At 53.2% G+C, this 20785-nt stretch overlaps 1 protein-coding gene across 24 annotated transcripts in view; it reads right to left on the bottom strand.

Annotated features, from left to right (window-relative positions):
• NRXN2 (neurexin 2) overlaps positions 1-20785 on the bottom strand; it is a 366798-nt gene that overhangs the window by 11440 nt on the left and 334573 nt on the right. For all 24 annotated transcript variants that reach the window (XM_053278159.1, XM_053278172.1, XM_053278167.1 and 21 more), the window contains one exon: positions 15587-15665. In XM_053278159.1, the coding sequence (XP_053134134.1) occupies positions 15587-15665 (79 nt within the window). The remainder of the gene's footprint in view (positions 1-15586; positions 15666-20785) is intronic.

Genomic DNA, 20785 nt, shown 5'->3' with positions numbered 1-20785 from the left:
CCTGAGATCTGTCAAATCCCCATGCACTCGGCTTTTAAACAGCCTTCAAACCATTCTTGTTCCCAGTCGCTGAAAATGCGAATGAAAAATTTTCAGCTGGTGAAAGTTATTAGTTATTAGCCTTACATACGAACTTGAACTACAAGTTACCTAATACCATTTTCAGCTAGCTGAGAAGAAATTAACTAGTTGAAAAGTTGAATACATGGCTGAAATGAAACACAGCAAACTGCCTACTAGCCCCGTTCTTCGTTTTCAGAGGCAATTAGCAGGTTTCTTCTCCATCGCCCACAAAAAGTACACTAATTTACTTGGAATTCACACTGCTTTGCTTGAAATCCCCATTATAATTGCCATACAATTTTAGAACAACTAAAAAACATGTAATACCAATTTGTAGGATAGATGCCTCTACATATGAAGTACCTTGTTAAAGTCTGGTCTGTAGGTATACCAGAGTAAGCACAAGGAAGGGGAGATCGTCATAGCCAGATGACAATTAAAGCTCTTTCCACAGAGAACCTCCCTTGTTTCAATTTTTGTTGCTCAAAAGGTACCCAAATGTGGGGAGAGTATGAAGTACGTCTGAATTTGAAGTAACAGAAGTGTCTGGAAATCAAAATTGGACTGAAATGAGAAAACCAGTTTACAGAAAAGTCTGAAAGGGAATGTTCAGTTCTTCAAACAGGTATGTTGAACTGCAACAGAAGCTACATTTTGAAATTTGCATCTGACAATTTGACGGGTGAAAACACTCCTGTTATTTTTGAAATAGTCCCTGGAGTATCCGCCGTAATAAAGAAGTGAATGATTCCAAGCATGTGCAGAAAGCGGTGGAGCTCTGCAGCATGGAATGAGGAGCAGGGCTTGAGGAGGAGGCTGGCTGAACCAGGAGGGCATTTTTAGAAGGAATTTTCACTGGCGGGCTTAAAAGGGCACTTTTATCAATCATGCAGAGGCGCTTTTCAACATACATTCTAAAAACACACATTCATTTCAACAGTATCACGATGCGTGTATTTTAAAATGAAATGACTTATTTTAGGCAATTTAGCACGAATGCAAAAGTGACCAGAATTCTGAAAGGATATTGACCACTGACATAAATCTCTGACAGGCTTTGAAATGTGTCAATCAAAGCTGCCTTATTTACTCACAGATCTTCCTTGGGCTGTAAGTTCAGCATCAACAATGGCTCCCACTGGCTCTGCTGGCTTGCTTGCTTGGGGGCTTGTTCCCTCGTTTGCCCCACCTGGCTGCAAGCTCACAGAAAATGCCAGCAGGAACGAAGGAACTCTGGGGCTTGTAGTTCTTGAGAGACTATCTTCACAGGAAGGAATGCTACTTTCTGAGGCTCTTCACACGAGTGTGCAGAACCGGGCTAAGGGAGCCCAATCTGTTTTTGCATGCTCGTATGAACCACTGAGATGATCCTGGTGGCTACACAGTGGCAAACTCACCTCAGTAGCCTCCTGCTAAAATGAGGATAAGGGAGCAAGCTCATTTTTTGATCGAGTGTCTGCAGTGGGCACACTTGGGCGGGATCTCAATAATGCACCACTTGGGGCTCGGGGGGGGGGGGCAGGGCAATGCATCCCAGCACCCCAACCCTGGAACTGCAAGTCAGGCCGCAGGGGAAGCTGCCGCTTGCCCAGGAACGAACAGGAGACTGCGGGGAGGGAAAGTGGGGGAAAAAAGTTATGCCTAACCTCTCTTTTGAGGTTTTCAGTTGAACAGCTGAAAAAGGTCACTAGTAAAAGTTAGCCACACTTCTTGATCTTTTAAACTAGTTAATTAACTAGTTAATTCCCATGCGTGCTTGTTCTGTGTGGTGCGCCATGACTGATTTGGGGGCGCTTGCTGGTTTTCACGGTCTCGCTTCTTCTTGTGCCACTTGTTTTGCTGTGGTGCTCATTTATCCTTTTGATAACACGGATGTGTTTTTGTGCTTCACTCCCACTTTTAATCGCACGCTGCGCTGTAAAATTCTACCTTAAAGGCAGGAGATATGTAAGCAAGAGAGACTGGAATATAGATAAAAGGGGAGGTGGCAGCATCAAGCAGTGAGCACAGGAACACGAACCCTAACCCGACATCTCTGCTGAACCGGCTGCAGCAGAGAAGAGACCTCAGGGCTAGGGTGGGGACCTGAAGGCTCAGAGTGAAGCCACTGGGAAACGGGCAAACCCAAAGTGGGTTTCGGAAAAGGGGAGGCAGGAGGGAGATTTGCAAAACGATCAATATTGAAAGTGAGCAGAGAGAAATGTCAGCCGATGGACTGTCGCTCTAGCCTCTAGCTTAGGGGGCTTTCAAAAGGGGTTAGGCCGATTCTGGGAGGGCAGGTCTCCCGATGGCTACTCGTCCCATGAGAGCAGCATGAAGCCTCCCCGTCCAGAGGGGGCTGCCAGAGCAAGCAGGGGGTGCTCACGAGGATCTGTTGGTGGGCATCGGGCTGGGGACGGAGTGTGGGGCCAGGCAGGCTGCTGATTCAACAGGGCAGTTCTTGTGCCTGCTGCTCGTGAGCCGGACCTCATTTGCAGACTCCCGGATAAAAAAGGGAGGTGCTTGGGGTTTTGCAGTCAGGGCTCCCAGAAGGGCTGATCCCTGTGCTCAAGGATGGTGGTGAAGCCACACTCTCAAGCCCTCCCGGGGAGGTGGGAGGTCCATGGAGGGCAGTTTCCTGACGGCCTCTGAAACCCGAGCGGGCCCTAAGTAGGAAGGGATATGCCCCATGCACTTAGGAACACAGGAAGCTGCCTTGTACCTTATACCTGGTCAGACCATTGGCTCATTTAGCTCAGCACTGTCTGGCAGCAGCTCCACCAGGTTTCAAGCAGGCGCCTCTCCCAGCCCTACCTGGAGATGCTGCCAGCCTGGGATTGAACCTGGGACCTCCTTCGGCATGCAGAGCACAGGCCCTACCAGAGCTACAGCCCCAGAAGTACTCTCTGCTTTATTCTCCGCATCGTATTCCTCTTCCTCTTCGTGATGCCTCCGATCTGGACTGGCTGAACTGCTACGAGGGCAGGGCATGTTCAGTAGCTTGGGCCACAGAATAATGTGCAGCCCGGCTTCTGTGAGGGGAGAGAATTGGCTCCATTTGGGCTGAAAGCTTCAGGCAGGTGATGGCTGAGGACTGGGAGGGGGTCCCGGGACAGATTGCCCAGAAGCACGGAGGATGACCACGCTTGAGGAAAAGGGCAGAGGAGAAAGGGGAAAGGATGCACGGAGGGGCTAATGGGGGGGGCACGGAGGATCTGAAGCCATGTGCTCTGTGTGAGTGAGTGTAAATGTCACCTACTGATCTGAACTAAGCAGCAGTTCTCTGGCTGCAGGTTTCAAGTCACTTGACATCTTTCATGTTTCAGCGCAAAGCGACAAATGGAAAGCAGGTCCATGGCGGCCCTGGGTGGGGTGAAGGTCTGGCTGTGAAGGGGGAAGCCTCTGCCCCCACAACAGGGCCCTTTCACCACTCCCAGGCAAAGACGGCAGGGGAAGGCACAGGACACCTCCACCCTGCCCTTCACTGCGCTTGGGTTCTGCCTCCTGTTCCACCACGGCCTCCCCCTCTGCTAATTAAAACCCCCTCCAAATTGGCGTTTCTAATGAGTGGCTTCTATCGACTCTCCCAGGCTCCTTTGGCAGGTCTCTCCCTTCCCGAGCATTGTTGTGAGCCTTTGCAAACATTTGGCAGCCGCTGACAAAGGAGCTGCCGCAGCTTTTGATCAGGCCAGGGTGTGTGTGTGTATGTGTGGGGAGGCAGCAGAGAGGCACCATCAAAGGGGAGGGGGGAGGAAGGATGCTGCAGCAAGAGGCTGGCTCTCTAGGGAGGGATGGGAAGCATCTGCTGCTGGGGGAGCAGACTGAGGCCAGAAGGCCTGCCCTCCTGACTCTCCAGAAGCCCGGCTGCGGTGGCTTCCACGTGCTCAGGGACAAGTCCTCCAGGGAGGGAGAGACCCAGAAAGACGAGGGAAGGCCTCCCTACCAGATGGTTCTTCTGGCAAAACCCACCCCTCTGCTGAAACGGGCCAGCCCTCTTGTTGTATACCCACCTGGGCAAATTCTGGCCTGCAGATTCTGACCCTCCGCCATACGAAGCTGCCTTCTGCCGAGTCAGACCTTCCTCAGTTCAGATCAGCATTGTCTGCACTGGCTGGCAGTGGCTTGCCCGGCACCCTGTGCATACAAAGCAGGGCTCTACCCCTGAGCTACAGCTTGACCCCAGACCTGTCTGGGGCAACTGTGATGCTTTTCTTTCGGAAGCAACAAAAAGGCACTCTGTACAACTTCAGGGGCACTTTGGACGTCGCCATCCATCTGTGTGTTCCCTGGCTAACGCCCACCCCAGCAGCAGGGTCCAGGCACGGGTCCTGGTCCACATGACCGCCTGGGGGCGGAGGGGTGATGGCATCACACAACTGGGCCCGTGTGCTGCTGACCCTCTGGCACAACTACCCCCCCACGAGGCTGTCGCTACCCTGCCTGAAAAATAGCGCTTAAACTGCAGCCCCGCCAGCAGATTATTTTAATTGATTCATCTGCCTTGAAACCAGCTGCATTTAAATATATTTGCATACTCCCAACTTGTAAGCACAGTGCTTTTGTAAGGACACGGAGGGAAGTGTTAGAAAATCTACAGTCAAATAAACAAAGAACAACCCCCTGTTTCGAGAAGGAAAACCGGCCCGGAATAGGTTTCGAGTTTCTTGTTGCCAGAGCCCAAATCGACGGGAACGAAGGCGAGCCCTGCAGTCTCAGCCCCACTCTTGGCCGAGTCTCTCCTTGGATTACAACCTCCCCTTGCCTGGGCCCAGCAGCAGGCAGCAGCATCGGGGAAGGTGGTGGGGACGGGTGTAAGATAACGGGAAGGAAGAGCAGCCCCTCGCAGCGTCCTCCTGCTCCACCTTTCCCAAGGCGGTCCTTTTAGGAGGCGAGAAGAGATGCTCGCCTCAAGCTTTTGAGGGCACCGTGGCAAGATGCCTCCTGCCACCATCACCCGAGCAGCCCTTTGCCACCTCCTCCTCCTCCTAGGTCAGGCTAGTGATGAAACAAGGAAGGAAGCAGGAAAGGAAGGAATGGGAAGTAAAGAGTACACTCTAGCCCCACCGCTTGTGAAGATCGTCTGGGGAGGTCCGGTCGCGGTGGCCACCAGCTCATTTTCCCCGAGCCTTTTCTAGGGTTGCCCCAGGCCTCTGGAACGCGCTTCCTAACAAAACTAATTTCCCCTTCTCTGAATGTTTTAAAAAGGACTTTAAAAACATACCTGTTTAGTCAGGCGTTTAGTTTATAGGTTTAAAGCTTGGGTGTTAAAAGAGTTTCTAAATTGTATTTTAAATGGTTTTAATTATGTGAATGCTTTCATGGCTTTTGTATTGTGAATCGCCCAGGGGCCTCTTTGTATGGGGCGGTATATACATGCACTAAATAAATACATAATAAATATAGGGCACCTCCTTCCCCTTTTCATCACTAGCCCGGCACGAGGGAGGTGGGAGGGTTGCGTTCTGGGCCAGGAGGAGGAGGAGGAGGTGGCTGTTCACACCTGCCTTGCACACATGTCTAGTGAAGCAGTGGTGGCAGCTTTCACCACTGGAAACAAAAAAGGAGGCATTCTGGGTGTGTGGGGTGTGTGTGTGTCATCTGGCCCCCTGCCTCAGGTGCAGCAAGGTCTTTGGCAGCCACCACTCCTCCTTACAGCAGGACTGGGCTGGCCTGAAACTCACAGATGGCTTCTTGCTGCCCCCCCCCGCCCCCCCCCAAGCCCATAAACATCAGGACTCTAGCCACACCACTCATGTGGGGGGATGCATCTCTTAGAAGTGACTAAGTGATCCTCAACGACACAAATATTAAATGGATAGGAAAATAATTCTTGAAAAATGCACGGACCTGATTGGTTTGTTAAAGAGATCTGTTCCAATGGGCCCCAGAGGCAAGCTTTGTTTTTCCAAGGGAAGATGGGGGTTGCTGCTGGTCTTGTGATAGTGAGCACGCACTGCCCCGTTTGCAAAGCAGGGTCTGCCTTGGTTTGGATGGGAGGCCTACATGTGAGCACTGGAAGATACTCTGCTTATGGTTCCTAGTTCAATGGAAGAGGAACTGCTTTGCATGCAGAAGGTCCCGGGTTCGATCCCTGGCAGCATCTCCAGGTAGGGCTGGGAGAGACTCCTGCCTGAAACCCAGGAGAGCCGCTTCCAGTCAGTGTAGACTATCCTGGGCTAGGCAGACCAAGGGTCTGACTTGTATAAGGCAGCTTCCTACATTCCTAAGACTGGTGGCACATTTCCAGGGACTCTGGAGCTCGGAGAGGTGTGTTCTTTGGTCCAGCTTGCTTGCTACATCAGGAGGAAGAGCCAGTTTTTGCTGGACATCCCCTTGACTGCTGGGGACCTTGTGGCATCCACCTAGGGATATCTGACAATCAATTACCCTGAAGTCCCTCCAAAATCTGGCTTGTTTATTACACTCTGAAGGGATGGACCAGAGGAAGCAGAATGAAACCTGAGGGGTACAATCCAGAGCTCAAAAGCCAATAAACCAGAGTGAGGATGTTCCCTCTTGTAGACAGAAGTGGGTGGGATGAGGAGGCTCCCACTAGCAAAAGACAATGGCAATGAAGGTATGGCAAAACCGCATCTGCTCCTGCATGCCAGAAGTGGGGGCAAGTTCTTGAAGTAGGGATCGTCCACATGATCAATGGGAGATTTTGAGGCCTACACTGCAGGTGTGGCGGGCCTTCCGTCTGTGTGCTCACACCCATTTGCATGATGGGTTTGTGCAACCAAGGCAGAAGTGCTTCCTCCAAAGAGCCTCTCTTCCGCCAAAGAGGCACTAGCCTCTTTCCCTCTCCCTCGAGCATCTAATGATGGGAACAACTCTCTCTAAAGAAAGAACTGATGAGTTAGAAAAAAGGAAGGGCGCTTTTATGGTCACAAGATATAAACAAGAGGCAAGGTGTCAATGACTGCAACTGAGCTTACTATCATCCAGGGATTGAGTGATAAACTAAAATGGAGTCCATCCATGCCAGCGCCACACCTAAAGTTGCTTTTCCTTTTTCTGTGTTAACCACTTTGAGAACTTGGTTGTTGAAAAGAGAAAATGAATAATAATATTAGGGGTCAAAGCCAACATTCAGTTTCTGGTTCAGAGCCCTATGTATACCTTTCTTTTTTAACCGGAAAAAAAAGCAGGCGCCTAGCCGTTTATGGCTTTGAATAAATGCTTAAAAACCTTATGGGCACCGCAGAGTGTAATCGCAGAAGCTGGAGATGACCAGAAAAGCTCTTGTCCTCTCTGGTTCCCACGGTGGTCATTCCCTGCCCAACCAATCACCATTCCTTCCTCTCCTTCCATCCATCCCCCAAACGTCGACAGGCTTTGAAAACCTGCCCCTTGAAAGGGAGCCAACTTGGACAAAACTGCAGCATTTCCTACTAGAGTGGTGCAAAACTTGGGTTCCCTCGCTGAGCCTGGCCTCTGTCAACATGCCAGCCCTCTCTTTGGAAAACCGTATGTGCCACCGTCACATCCTCTGGTGGCAACAAATTCTGCCGGTGAGGAGGAGACGAGAAGGCCAAGGGCCTCCCTCTTCCTTGGTCTCCAAGGTTCTGGCACAGTCGGGTTTCCCAGCCCTGCAGATGCTGGGGATTACTCTGGGGGCCTTTGACATGCAAAGCAGGTGCCGTCTTTCATCACACAGCGGATGGAGAAATACCGCCTGGACTTATTTCATTGGATAGCTCCATGTCCTATGGTTTTTTTTTTTGGGGGGGGGGGGAGGGGGGGTGCCATTCCTCTCTCCTCATCATTTTATAAATGTTTTTTGCCTGCACCACACACACACACCCGCCCGCACTCCAGGCCCTGCAGAGGCAGTCGTGGCTGCTGCAGAGAAGAGCTGTAGCTGTGATGCACACAGCCCGTCTGCAGGCAGAGGGGGCTCTTGCGGCGAAGAGCAGGGAGAGGCGCTGCACAAAGGCCAGAGAGGCTGCCAGCGGGACACCCCAAATGAACCCTGCTTGTGGCTGGAGCTGAGCGGGACCCGGCTCTTTGGGGCTTGGGCCTCCGTCCGGAGGGCTAGCTGGGCTGTGGGGCAGGGTTGAAAGAAGGCCCCCAAAGGAAGAGAAGGAGGTGCCGCTGCCCCTCCGCGGGAAGGGTTTGGGTTTGTCTCTTTTGGGGGGGGGGTGTTTTTGTGCTCCTTATTGTTTTAACGGACTTGAACGATTTAGCTTTATCGTAGCTCAGTTCTTGTAAACCAACTTGGAGTGAGTTTTATGAAAGGCAGTCTAGAAACTGAACGAGATAAATAAATGAAGCTGGCAAAGGCGGCATCTGGCTGTGCTGGGAGAGCAGGGGAGTTGCAGATGTGCTTGCCCCCAACTCCAGATGTGAGCCAGAGGGGTGTCTCACGCGAGCCTGGCAAGCTAGGCACGCGCCCTCTGTGCCCTCCTCCTCTGGTGGGCTTGCCTGATAAAACAGGTCCCCAGCAGCTCCACCAGGCTGGAAATGAGAGTAAGGTCCAGGGCCCTGGGATCCTGGCAAGCCACCAAAGAGACGGCCCCCTTTGGGCCACCTCAGAGATGCTGAGGCCAGGAACGCAGAAGAAGCTTCCTGAAGCCCTGCTTGCCCTTGGGGGGGGGGGGGGGCTGTATCTGAATAGCTCATTCTTGTGCTGTCAGTTTGGGCAAACGAGCCACGTTGGCTCTCAGACCTAAGGACCCTTCCAGGTCTCCGCAGGGCTCTACGCTGGGTAGTGAAATGACACTCTGCACGCATTTCGAGGCACTTAACTTCTAAGACCAGGCTGCAGAGGCTCAGGTGGAGAGCTGGGCTTAGTGCTCTAGCATTAAATGGGGCTGAGGAAGAGATGCTTACGCGAGCAGAGACTGGAGAGGCAGCGAGATGTCTTGCCGCTGAAGACACGCTCTTCCTTGGCCACTTAGGGACACATCCAGACACCAGCTGTCTGCACTGTGGGCCTGTCCTGGAGTGTCACCCTGGAAAGGCAGGAGGCCGTGCATGGGTGTGTGGCGAGTCCATTTCCCTGGGCTGGAATCTCGCGAGCGGCTCTTTGGAGAAGCACAGATTAGGACAAGGTCTGGCCCACTTATTGTGCAGTCTGCATGGCTTAAATGGCCCCATGTCTGCAGTTTCCGGTTCCCCTTGGGAGGGGAAGTCAAACAAAGAATTATCCAGGCAGCTCTGGCCACACCATTCCGCGGACTCAGGTGAGGTGGCCGGGTGTCTAGCAGACTGGAAGCTAAATGGGACCTCTCCAAAAGAAGGTAATGCTTCAGCATACTTGGAGGACTCCCTAGGTACATAGACGTATGTATATTTATAAATTAAAAGATAAAAAAACAACAAAAACCAAAACACCGAATGCCAGTATGTTAGTTGGCTAAAAAGCAAAGAGGACAATATAAACGGTGGTGGAAGTGGCCTGCTCAAACAGCTTATAGGAAAGATCTTGGAGAGGGAGATTAGGCTTAGGGGATGCATACCCTGAGGTTAAGCCCCCCACCCACATTATATAGGGATGTTTGAGCAGAAGCTCCCCAGAATGACCCAGCCAGCTATAAAGCAATAAAATTTGGGTCAGCCCCAAACCTGACCCGCCCCCCCCCGGCACTTAATAGCACCACAGGCAAAGGTTTCAAGGGAGTGGGGGAGAAAAAGGTCCGGTTATGGTTGTCGCCAGGTTGTCTGGTGGCAATTCAGGGCTGGGCCTTCTCTGTGGCTGCCCCAGGGCTTTGGGATGCACTCCCTGTCAAAATAAGAGCTTCTTCAGCTCTGGTTGCTTTTAAAAGGACCTTTAAGGCACACCTGTTCTCTATTTAATTGTTATACTCTGTGAAATTGTTTTTAATTGTCCAGCGCTGGACATGAGCGCTGTGGGTTGTTTTTATTCTGTGAAAGTGCTTCTCTCTCTATATAAGAGAGCCATCGTGATATAGTGGTTAGTAGACCCGGGGAGACCTGAGTTCAAATCCCCATTCAGCCATGAGACTTGCTGGGTGACTCTGGGCCAGTCGCTTCTCTCTCAGCCTAACCTACTTCACAGGGTTGTTGTGAGGAGGAACTTTATGTAGTACACCGCTCTGGGCTCCTTGGAGGAACAGCGGGATATAAATCCTCTCTAATAAAAGCCTTGGTGTCCGTCCATGGACAGACACCAAGGCGTGTGTTCGTGCCTCCCTGGGCTGTTCTGGGCATGAGCGAAGCGCATGCCCAGAACAGAGCAAGGGAGACACGACCGCCAGCACACGGTGGCCATCTTGGGTGGCCAGAAGCAGCCGGGTATGCGGCGGCGGGGGAAACTAGCCGAGGCCTGGCTGCGCCGCCGAAGCCGGGCGGGGGGAAGAGGCGGCGGGGAAAGCCGGCTGAGGGAGAATTTGGGGCCCTTGCCCGGCCGGGGAGAGCAGCTGTGGCATGGAGGCTGTCAGCGGCGGCGACAGTTGGTGCTTGCGGGGCCGGACACGGAGGCAAGTCGGGGGGGGGGAGGTGCTAGCGCCCGTTATTTCAACGGGCCCGAAAATACTAGTGTAATAATAATAATATAAAACAAACCGGTCAATAACACCTGTCTGACTGTGTAAACAAGAAATAATAATAATAAATAATGTGTGTGCGTGTGTGTTAGGTGGTATAGACATAGGATAAATAAAAGACAAAACCACGTGTGTCCTTCCTCTCCGCCCCACCTCCAAACCTGCCTCCCTCCGTAATGCCTCTTGCCCTGCCCTGGACATGAGTGCTGCTCCTTAGGGGCTTGGGATATTCTGTCGCCTTTTGTTGCTGGTCCTGCTTGGGTTTATTCCTGGACCATTCACCCCTCCCCATGAGCAGCGATGGGCAGCCAGGCTCCGACACAAAGCCCCACTTCCTCACGGTGCCACCTGCCCCATCCCGCTCTTGCTCCCGGCAGCAGCAGTGGGGTTTCTGGTCTGTCCTCTGGCCATCTCCTCCTGTCTCATCTGTGACAGAGCAGCCCCTGCTTAGCTGGTGGGAATGGCAGCTTCTGATGCAAGGCAAGTCCCCCCCCCCCCCCGCCCCTTTTCACTAATCCCAGTAGCCACCAAGTGCTAAGATCTGAGGAGATCACAGCCAGAGCTGATATGGCTGCAGGCATGAAGCAGATAGCAAGGAAGGAGAAGCCGGGCGGGGGGGAGGTTGTGCCGGGTCCCTGAACTAAAGGGCCTTCTCAGCCAGGACACTCGGGAAGGCAGGGTGGTCAAAGGGACCTTTAGGGCGTGGCTCTGTGTGTGAGAGAGAGATGGGAGACACTCCTGCCATGACATGGCCACCGTTTGCCAGAGGTGGTCTGTGTGATGGCTGGGGAAAGCATCCTGGACATGCAGGAGGGAAGGAGAATCCCTTGCAGGAGAGAAGCCTCTCTTTCGTTGCAAAGCCGCGGTCGCTCAGGAGAAGAGCACGGCCAGTCGGAGCAGAGCATGCTGAGCTCGGCGGACCCGGGCAGGAGGGGAGGGGGGTGTCACAGCTCTGCGGGAGAAAGAATGTCTGCCTGCATGCCGACGGTCCCGGGTTCACTCCCTGGCAGCGTCTGCAGGCAGGGCTGTGAAAACCCCTGCCTGAAACAAGCTAGATGGATCAAGGGCTGACTCCAGTCGGAGGCAGCTTCCTTCGGATGCCAGCGGACCACTTATGACTAGCTCTATTTCCAGTGGTGCTGGACTCTCCAGCTTAGACCTGGGGCTTAGTCTTTGCCTCTGGGCACCCTAGTCACTGGGGGATCTGGAAGCGGCCCCTCACTGCTCCTCGGCCAGGGCACCAGACTGTCTGGAAGCCCCCCTTTTGGTGCTCCAAAAACCCCGCCCCTCTCTCCCCCATTTCCGCATATTTGGGATTGCTGGCTGCAGGACTGGGTGGGGAAGGAATTCTGCACACGGCCAGGAGCACGCTTGACCTTGCACGTTCCAGCTGAGCCCCGGCCCTGAAAACGTGCTCTGGGCTTCAGCCCTGGCTCATGCCAAGCCTTGGCCCGGAAGGTCCCTCTTCCTGGGTGTGAATGCAGCAGGTGGGAGGACGTGAGGCCACGTCTGTATGTTTGTGTGCATGCGTTTTTGTGCCAGCATCCTAAGGGTGGGAGTCACCCAGGCCACAGCCACTCAACCAAAAGAGGACATGTCACGGTGACGGTGGTAGGGACGAGCTTCCCAGGGTGATCTGAGCTGACAGCTGGTGCCAGAGCGCCCATCTAGCGCCCCAGGCAGGCAGGAGTGGGATGCAAACTGTGTGCCCCCCCCCGGCCGCTTGAATGGGCCACTTGGCAAGATCAGTCCGGGATACACACAAACGGACACACAGGGCACAAGATGGTAGCTGAGGAACCCGGAGGGCAGGTCCAACAAACTCTGGCTTCTCCAAGCTGCGAGCATTCTCCATGTTGGGAAGAGAGACCTATTCTGTGCCATGGGGCAAAACCCACCATTTGTGGAGCCTTGCCCTTGGTGCCTTGAGCCCCCAGGGGTCCCTCTTGGCTTAGCCTCCTGGGACTAGGAGTCAAACTGGGGCCTTTGTGGGCCAACCATCCTATCAACCCAGCCACAGGCTCCAACAGCCCCAAGACTGGAGGTCCCACCCATTAGGCACCTTGGTCTAACTTTCACAACCTGTCCTTATGATCAGTCTCTGGGTTTTCAAAGCATTAGGCTTATTTTGGAGATGGCTAAGCACATTCAAACACACGTGATGCGCAAGGAATGGTCGCGTCTGGGCAGGATGAAGACAAAAGGTCCATGGAGGCGGCTTAATCAGTTTCTGGGTTTGGGGTCTGAAGACGGGCAAAGGAGAGTCCGGGGTTCCTACTGGGAATCAAGCTCCCTTCTCGTGGTAAAATGTGAAACAGACCCCGGCTGGGAAAACAACTGGAGGTGTTCCAAACAAGGCTAGGAAATTAGTGCTTTTCTGGGACAGGGATTGTAAGACACATGGGGAGCCTTCACAAGCCTCGGTGTTGGACCTGGAAGGGCATGCCGTCTTCTGGCGACTTTCCTACTCCTAAAGCCGCTGGGTGAATCAAGAGCCCAACCTGAGGACTCACATCCTTTAGTGTGGGGTGACCCAAGTCGGCTGCCCCTCTGGACGGTCTTGGTTAATTGCTGCTGTTTGTTTGATTAGCTGTTGCATGGTTTTCCTTCTGCTGTATTGTCTTATATTTTCATTGACTGTGAGCTCCTTGAGGACCTTTCTTGGGGCCAAAAGGTGGGATACAATTCACTTGACAAATAAAACCCTTGGTGTGGTCCCACCGCCAAAGGCCTGGAGAAAGCGGGCTCCTTTCTCTGGTAACAACACATGTTTTTCTCCAAGCATCGCAACCTGCATTGAGAAAGCACCTTTCCCCCTTTGCAGTGTGCAAGGATGTTCGCGTGCGACAAACAAGCAAACTCGAAAGCGATCCGTGAAGCGCCAAACTTCAGGAGCGTTGCTTTGTTTTCTGAGACACAGCGGAAAGATCTCTCTAGTTCCAGAAGCTTGTTTCAGGGGCACGTTTGATCTTATTTTGGCTCTACCTCAAAGGGCTGCTCCCAGACCAATGAGATTGTGGAAGGGAGGGAGAGAGGCTCACGGGTGCCTTTTTATTCCTCTTGGAGACACAGACTAGAAAGCAGGACGTTGCAGAGGCTAAAGGTCCAGGACACCTGAAGGGTCGCCTTTCCCCTGAGTTTTAAGATCTTCTGGACAGCCTCTCCTCTGCAACCCGCCAGCATCCCAGGTATGCTTCCTGGGACGCAGGAGGGAGAGGGGCCTTCTCTGCAGCCCTCTACAGACATTATGCCCTACACGCTTTCAGGGGTCTGCACACATGGACATGTGTTTGTGTGGATGGGCTCATTTCAACAGTAAACCTGGGTAGAGACCCTCTCAAAGGCAGATACAAATAGGAAGTGTACTGCTGTATGTGTGCTGAATGTAACATGTGAGCGAGGCTAACCTGTGGAATTTCCTCCTGAAAGAGATTTGTCTTCCCCTTTCCGCAACGGCCTTCAGCTCCATTTCTCATCTGCCAGGTTTATAATATCCAAGAGGATGATCATGTGCAAGGCGACAGCTGGGTCAGACAAGCGCCCCTTACCCGGACTCCAGCCCCAGTATTTTGCCAAGGTCGGAGGAAAAGCTGCCCTACCCAGCTGCCGCCTCACACACGGTCCTCCTCCCCTCGTCCCACCTTAATGTTTGGAGGCCCAGGGCCGGAAATCAGGAGTGCGCCGGGCTCTACTCCTACCCTGCCAGCGGTCGCTGAACAAGCCTACTCTCTTCTTGCACTGGACTCAACATACCTCAGCAAAATTTGCTGATCTTGAGCAGAAGGGGGGAAAAGGTGGAGTGGGGAGAGAAACCTGGGCATGAGTGAGGGAAGAGCCCCCAAGCGGTGGTCTGACAATGGAGTGCAGGAAGTCTGGTGCAGCCGCTATCCAATCACCTCCTGCAAGGTGCAAGGCAGCTATCAGTTTGCACCCTGGGCTGCTGCTGGGACAAAGAAACAAATATCGGCCCCCCCGCCCCCATTTATATATATATAGGAAAGCAACATTTGTCCCAGCAGGCCCTTGATGCAAGCTGAAACCCGCCTCTCACCTAGTGGAGCCTGAGCCAGCGTGGTGTAGTGGTTAGAGCGCTGGACTAGGACCGGAGAGACCTGGATTCAAATCCCCCTTCAGCCATGAGACTTGCTGGGTGACTCTGGGCCAGTCACTTCTCTCTCAGCCTAGCCTACTTCACAGGGTTGTTGTGAGGAGAAACTTAAGTATGTAGTACACTGCTCTGGGCTCCTTGGAGGAGTCTTAAGGCACGCAGACCTTGGGGGGCTCTTCCAAATTTCTCTCTGCCTTTCCCACCTCACCCCACCTGCTTAAATAGGCAACTAGAGGAAGGGTGCTGGGAAAACTTGAAAGTTTTCTGATAGTTTAGTTGACTCTAATGAAACCTTACTTTGGCTTTTGGGTGGTCTTCTTTACAGGGCCGTTGAAAAGATAATATAAATGAAGTCCTTTACTGATGCTGAATACTGATATGATATCATTATTGACATGTGATTATTGATACTGATGTTCTTGCTCAGTAACAGGGTTAGTCCGGAAAGCCCTCACTCACCAGCTACAGCTCAGGCCTCCCTCCTCTCATGGGAAATCCCTTTGCGCGTTGTATCGTAAAGACTAGAAGCTGCTTTTAAAAAATTGCATGGAACTCCTCAAGAGGCAGAATTCATGCCATGCCGCATCAGAAGCAGAGAATACACCCACCCCTGAAAACACACCTGTGCACACCCAGGGCAGCCCTCATTAGTACAGGATTGTGTCAGTGTGGGCGTGCATGTGTGTGATTGTGTGTGTGAGAGAGAGAGAAAGAGAGAGAGAGAGAGAGAGAGAGAGAGTGTGTTCTGATGCACTCGTGGCTTCCCTGTTGTGTGGGCTTCAGCACACAAGTTGCGCTCTGGTGTCTCTGCATGGGGACCCCAGTGTTGGCATGCGGCTGCATCCGCAGGCGAGGGCAAATGCGCCCCCCTCCCCCATCTGACTGTGGGTGTGCCCCGGGGCCGGGAGCAGAGAAAAAGACCCACCAGTACTCGGTTCACACTCCTCCAGGTCTTCGTCGTCACTGGGGCACTCAGCCGAAGCCACCAAGAGGTCATCTGTGTTCTGTAAGGAAAAAAGAGGTCCGGGAGTCAGCGAGGAAGAGGCCACGGGCCACCCACTTCTCATCACTCTCTGCCCCAGTCGCCTGGTCTCCTGCAAACAGGCCTGTCCTGCCACCCAAATAGTCCCTCAATAACAGCCAGACACCATAAGAAGAAGTGATGCTGGGCTGGTCCCTTCTCTCTCAGCCTGACCTACCTCACAGGGTTGTTGAGGGGATAAACATAATCATGTACACTGCTCTGGGCTCCTTGGGAGGAAGGGTGGGATATAAATGTATGTGTGCGTGTATATCTATATCTCTTCTTAAATATAATATAAATGACCTGGCCTCTTGCAGAGATCAGAAAAGTGGACCTATTTATTTATTTATTTATTTATTTATTTATTCATTCATTCATTCATTCAATTTCTATACCGCCCTTCCAAAAATGCCTCAAGGCAGTTTACAAAGAGAAATAACAAATAAATAAGATGGCTTCCTGTCCCCGAAGGGCTCACAATCTAAAAAGAAACCTAAGAGAGACACCAGCAACAGTCACTGGAGAGATTCTGTGCTGGGGGTGGAGAGGGCCAGTTACTCTCCCCCTGCTCAATAAAGAGAATGATCACATTAAAAGGTGCCTCTTTGCCAAGTTAGCTGGGGTGCAAGTTAGCGAGGTGTGATGGGGTTGGGGCTCTTGCTGAGGGAGAAGCAGGTGTGGGTGGCCTAACAGGTGTGTTTGTGAGAGCCAGTGTGGTGTAGTGGGTAAGAGTGCTGGACTAGGATCGGGAGACTGGAATTCAAATCCCTGTTCAGCCATGCAACTGACTGGGTGACTCTGGGCCAGTCTTTTCTCTCTCAGCCTAACCTACCACATAGGGCTTTTGTGGGGATAAACATAACCATGCACACCACGCTGGGCTCCTTGGAGGAAGCGTGGGGCATGAAGGCAGCAAATAAATAAATACAACTGGACAGCATCATCTCCTGCTCCTCACGTAATCCGAGACCCTGAAGTGGCCAAAAATCAGCTAGTCCAACATTCCCCATCCAAATACAGGAACCCCCACCACCACCACTGCCAACAGCAGCCTATGCAACCCAAACAATAATGCATCACGAGTATAGCATAGGAGGCATCATCTTTATTGTTACAGTCGTTCGACCAGCACAGAAGGCTCAAGCAACCGGACCAAGAAGCTCAAGAACCCCTCCCAACCTCAGGCCCCTATGAGACTAAACAGTACAAGGGAGATCCTCTTGTCTGCAAAAGATGCTTGAGTTACACCAAGGGGACTGTTACTGGGGGGCTTCCCACAAGAGCCCCCGAAGATCAACGCTGGCACTCGAGACATTCGGAGGCAGAAGAGAGATGCCACATTTTGACTGCATGATGGGGGTAAATGTGATTTGCTGACTACAGTCTGGCCTGTTCTTAATATGCAGGTTTTAAAGCTATAGCTATGTGGATGCATCTTTTTGAATACCACAAAAAAAATGTCACAAGGAACTGCAAATTTGCTCAGGGAATGGACAATATGGGGAAGGTGTGTTGGTGGTGACGTTCCGGGTGCTGGCCAATGGATGCCTCACCACAGCCTTTTTGTGGCGAGATCTTGCTTAAGGACGGAAACACGCACATGAACCGATAACATACAAAGCAGGCTTATAAAGTCAAACCGCTGGTTAATCCAGCCCAAGATGATCAGTTCTAACAGCCCGTCTCTAAGGCCCCAGGTCAGGGAAATCTCTTTCTCCATCGTGCTTCCAAAGAGCAAAACGAGACCCACACAGATGCAGCAACAGTTTGCTGATATTCTCTCTCTCTCTCTTACTTGAAAACCAGCATTCAAGGCTGTAATCTAGAGCTGAATAACAGTGAGGGGAGGACCCGCCGAATCCTTTCCATTCTTGCTGTTTTTTTGCTCAAAACTGCAGCCTCCTACCTGCTTTCCCACCTATTGGGTGTGTGTGTGTCCGAGGGTCTTGTATCTTTTTCCCTGTGGGGAAAAAAGGGTCTTGTATCTTTTTCCCTGTGGGGGAAAAAGCAGTATCTTTTTCCCTGTGGGGAAAAAAGTGGGGCAGGCAATTCTGAGTGGGCAAATGGTGGGAGGGAGAAGGGTTCAGCACCCCTCCTGCCTCTGACAGTGGCTGCCTCCTTCAGCCGCTTGCCAGTGAGAATACCATGCCCAAAAACGCCTGCCAGGAGACAGTTCCTGGCTGGAATTCTGCTTGGCCCCAAGTTCCTTTGAACTGGAGAGTGGGAGACGAAGTCTGACACCTCCTGCCTGCAATGCATGTGCGCTACTCACGAGGTCCCCGGCCTGCCTCCAACTCACATGTGGGAGGCTCCACGCCCCAGGAGACTAGGGCAGCCCAGGGGGTGCCTTGAGTCAGGTGGGAGAGCAGGCGGGACAGAGGACCTTCACCAAGCTCAGGCTGCACTGGGAAGAGCTTTCAGGGGAACAAAGGCATTGCCCAGAAATATCAACTGAGCTGCCTCCTTAGCAAATCCGAGGCTGGGTGTCAGAGATATTTTTCCACAGGAGCATTTTCTGCCTTTCTAGGCAGGGCTTTGCATGCCCAGGAGCGCCCATGTGCTGGACTATAAAAGGCCTCTGTCAAGGGGAGTCTGTCCTTTTTTGGGCGCAGACAAGGATGTTTGCAGATCCACACCTATGTGGGGGAGCAGCAAGAGTGCTGAACTGTGGATGAATTCAAAACCCATGAAGCTCAGAGTGGACTCTCTCTTTCTCAAACTTGGCCTACCCCACAGGGCTGTTGCGTGACCGGCTGGGATAACCACACATTGTTCTTGGAGGAAGGGTAGGAGGCAAGTGCTACTAAGAAAGAAGTGGTGGGGAGGAGAGCTAGGCTTGTAGTGGCAAGCAGGAATTGCCCCCTTTGCTAAACAGGGTCTGCCATGGTTTACACTTGGATGGGGACTACAGCTCCCAGCATCCCCACCAATATTCCCTCGAAGAGAGATTCCCAGATGTTGTGGACTACAACTCCCAGAATTCCCAGCTGCAATAGCTCTTGCTCGGGGATTCTGGGAGTTGTAGTCCACAACATCCAGGAATCTCTCTTCGAGGGGACACTAATCCCCACCCAGCCACAGTGGCCAAGAATCAGGAATGGTCCAATATCTGCAGGAAGGAAGGCCAAAGTTATGCAGCTCTGCCTTAGGGGATGGCGCTGTCGCTCAGTGGTTAGAGCGTCTGCTTGGCGCATCTCCAGGTAGGGCTGGGAGAGAGACTCCTGCCTGGAACCTTGGACAGCGGCTGCCGGTCTGTGTAGGCGATACTGAGCAAGACCGACCAGAGTGGAATGAGGCAGCTCCCGATGTCCCTGTGCCGAGGCTTCCTTGGGCTCCCCTCCCTTTGCCATCAGTATTCTGGAGCGGCACAGATCAGCCCCAGCGTGTTGGAATTAGCATAACAAAGGCCTGGACAGGAACCCGGGGCATGGAATCAATCACCAGCGCTTCACAGGCAGAATATAAATGAGGAGGGTTCTGAGGAGGGTCTGGAGACAGATGATGATGATGGCGAAAGAGACGCCCCCTGCCTGCCTTCCGCTCTTGTTCTGGGCAGGCGATCTCCTGTTCCACTTAGCGCTGGCAGGCGCAGGAGAGCAGCAGCAGCAAGCTCCGCCCCCCCTTTCCCAGCGGCTGCCCCACACCTTCACTGCCCTAGAGTGCCTTGCCTCACAGGCAGCTGGTGGGGGGAGCCTCCTCTCTGGGAAGCGGCCTTTGCCTCCTCCTCTGCCCTTGTGCAATTGGAGCCATCCTTTGCTGCTGCTGCTGCTGCTGCTGCTGGAGGATGCAAGCCAGCCCTGCCACGTCCATGCGCATGCGCAGAGCCAGCCTTCCACACCCACCCAGGGTTGACCCTCGCTCGGGCCTGAACTGAGCTGCCTCTCCCTTTTCCCAGGGCCACCAGCCTCAGTCCTGGGACATACGGACAGGACATGTCTGTAAGCACAAGGAGAGCGCTTCCCTTCCCTCCTGGCTAACCACACGGCCTGTGGCATCGGGCATGTCTTTAGGAGACACGCGTAATGCCAAAGTGGTCCTCCCAGGCTGGGGGCGTGGGGGCTTAGACTCCTCCACCCCGGTTTCATTCCCACCACCCCAAATCACCCCCTTGTCACCAAGGTGGCAGTGTGCTGCAATTGGGCCCTAGCGCTTTGGTCTTTCCAAAACTGAGCCTCAGGCTTCTGTCTTACCACTGGTCTGAGTTGCCTTCTCCGGGAGAGGAATGAAGGTGGCCAGTTTCTTTATAAAAAAAAAAAAGGAGAGAGAGCTTGAGCTTCAGGGGCTCAAGTTTTTGTGGGAGCCACACACTGAGCCTTCACTGACTAGCCGGCTATTCTTTGTGGTGGCCACCAACTCCCTCACCTCCCTCCGTCCCTTTCCTGGCTCGCAGGCAGAGGGCTGAGGAGAGAAGTGGGTCTTCTGTCCTTGGCACTGGGAGACGGAGATTTACTGCTCAGCAAGGATTCCCTGCTCTTTCTTTCCTTCTCAAGAATGGCAGTGGCAACGAGGCCTCTGGGAGGAGATCTGTGTGGGGCTGGGTGTCCTGCTCGCAGGAGGGCTGAGGGCACCTGCCATGGCCAAGTGGACTTGCAGATGCCTGCCTCTCGCCTTGGAGGTGTATTCTGTGATGGCAGGGAGAACCTGGCTGGCACCGGAGGTGAAAATGCACTCTGCACAGGCTCAAAGGCCTTCACTTCTCTTATGATCCTGCCTTCTAAGGTTCAGGAGACCTGGAGCCGGAAACACGTCCTGGGGCTCAGGCTTCTCTCTGGTCCCCACAGGAGCATCCCGTTGCTCCTGTGAATTCCTTACTCTCCCAGCCTGGGCACTCCCTGGGGTGTTCCAGCGAAATCCCAGTGACCCTAACAGTGACAAAGGCGGGCCCCTGCAATTGCGACATGCACCCGGGCCATGTGGATGGGTGCCCTTGTCCTGCACCCTCACAGTCTGTCCTACCAGAACACAGACTGGCCCCGGGAGGGAGACGCAGGCTCCAAGCGCCTCCAAGCCTGGCGAGCGTCACGCCCGCTGGGAGCCCCACTGCAGGAGGCCAGGGAGAGGCGCAGTGAGACCGACGGGCCTGCCTGCCACCCCCACCTT

The sequence above is a fragment of the Hemicordylus capensis genome, chromosome 14 (genome assembly GCF_027244095.1).
Source record: "Hemicordylus capensis ecotype Gifberg chromosome 14, rHemCap1.1.pri, whole genome shotgun sequence".
In the NCBI taxonomy this organism is placed as follows: Eukaryota; Metazoa; Chordata; class Lepidosauria; order Squamata; family Cordylidae; genus Hemicordylus; species Hemicordylus capensis.
The sequence above is the reverse complement of the archived record's forward strand: the minus strand, read 5'-3'. Positions and strand labels throughout refer to the sequence as shown.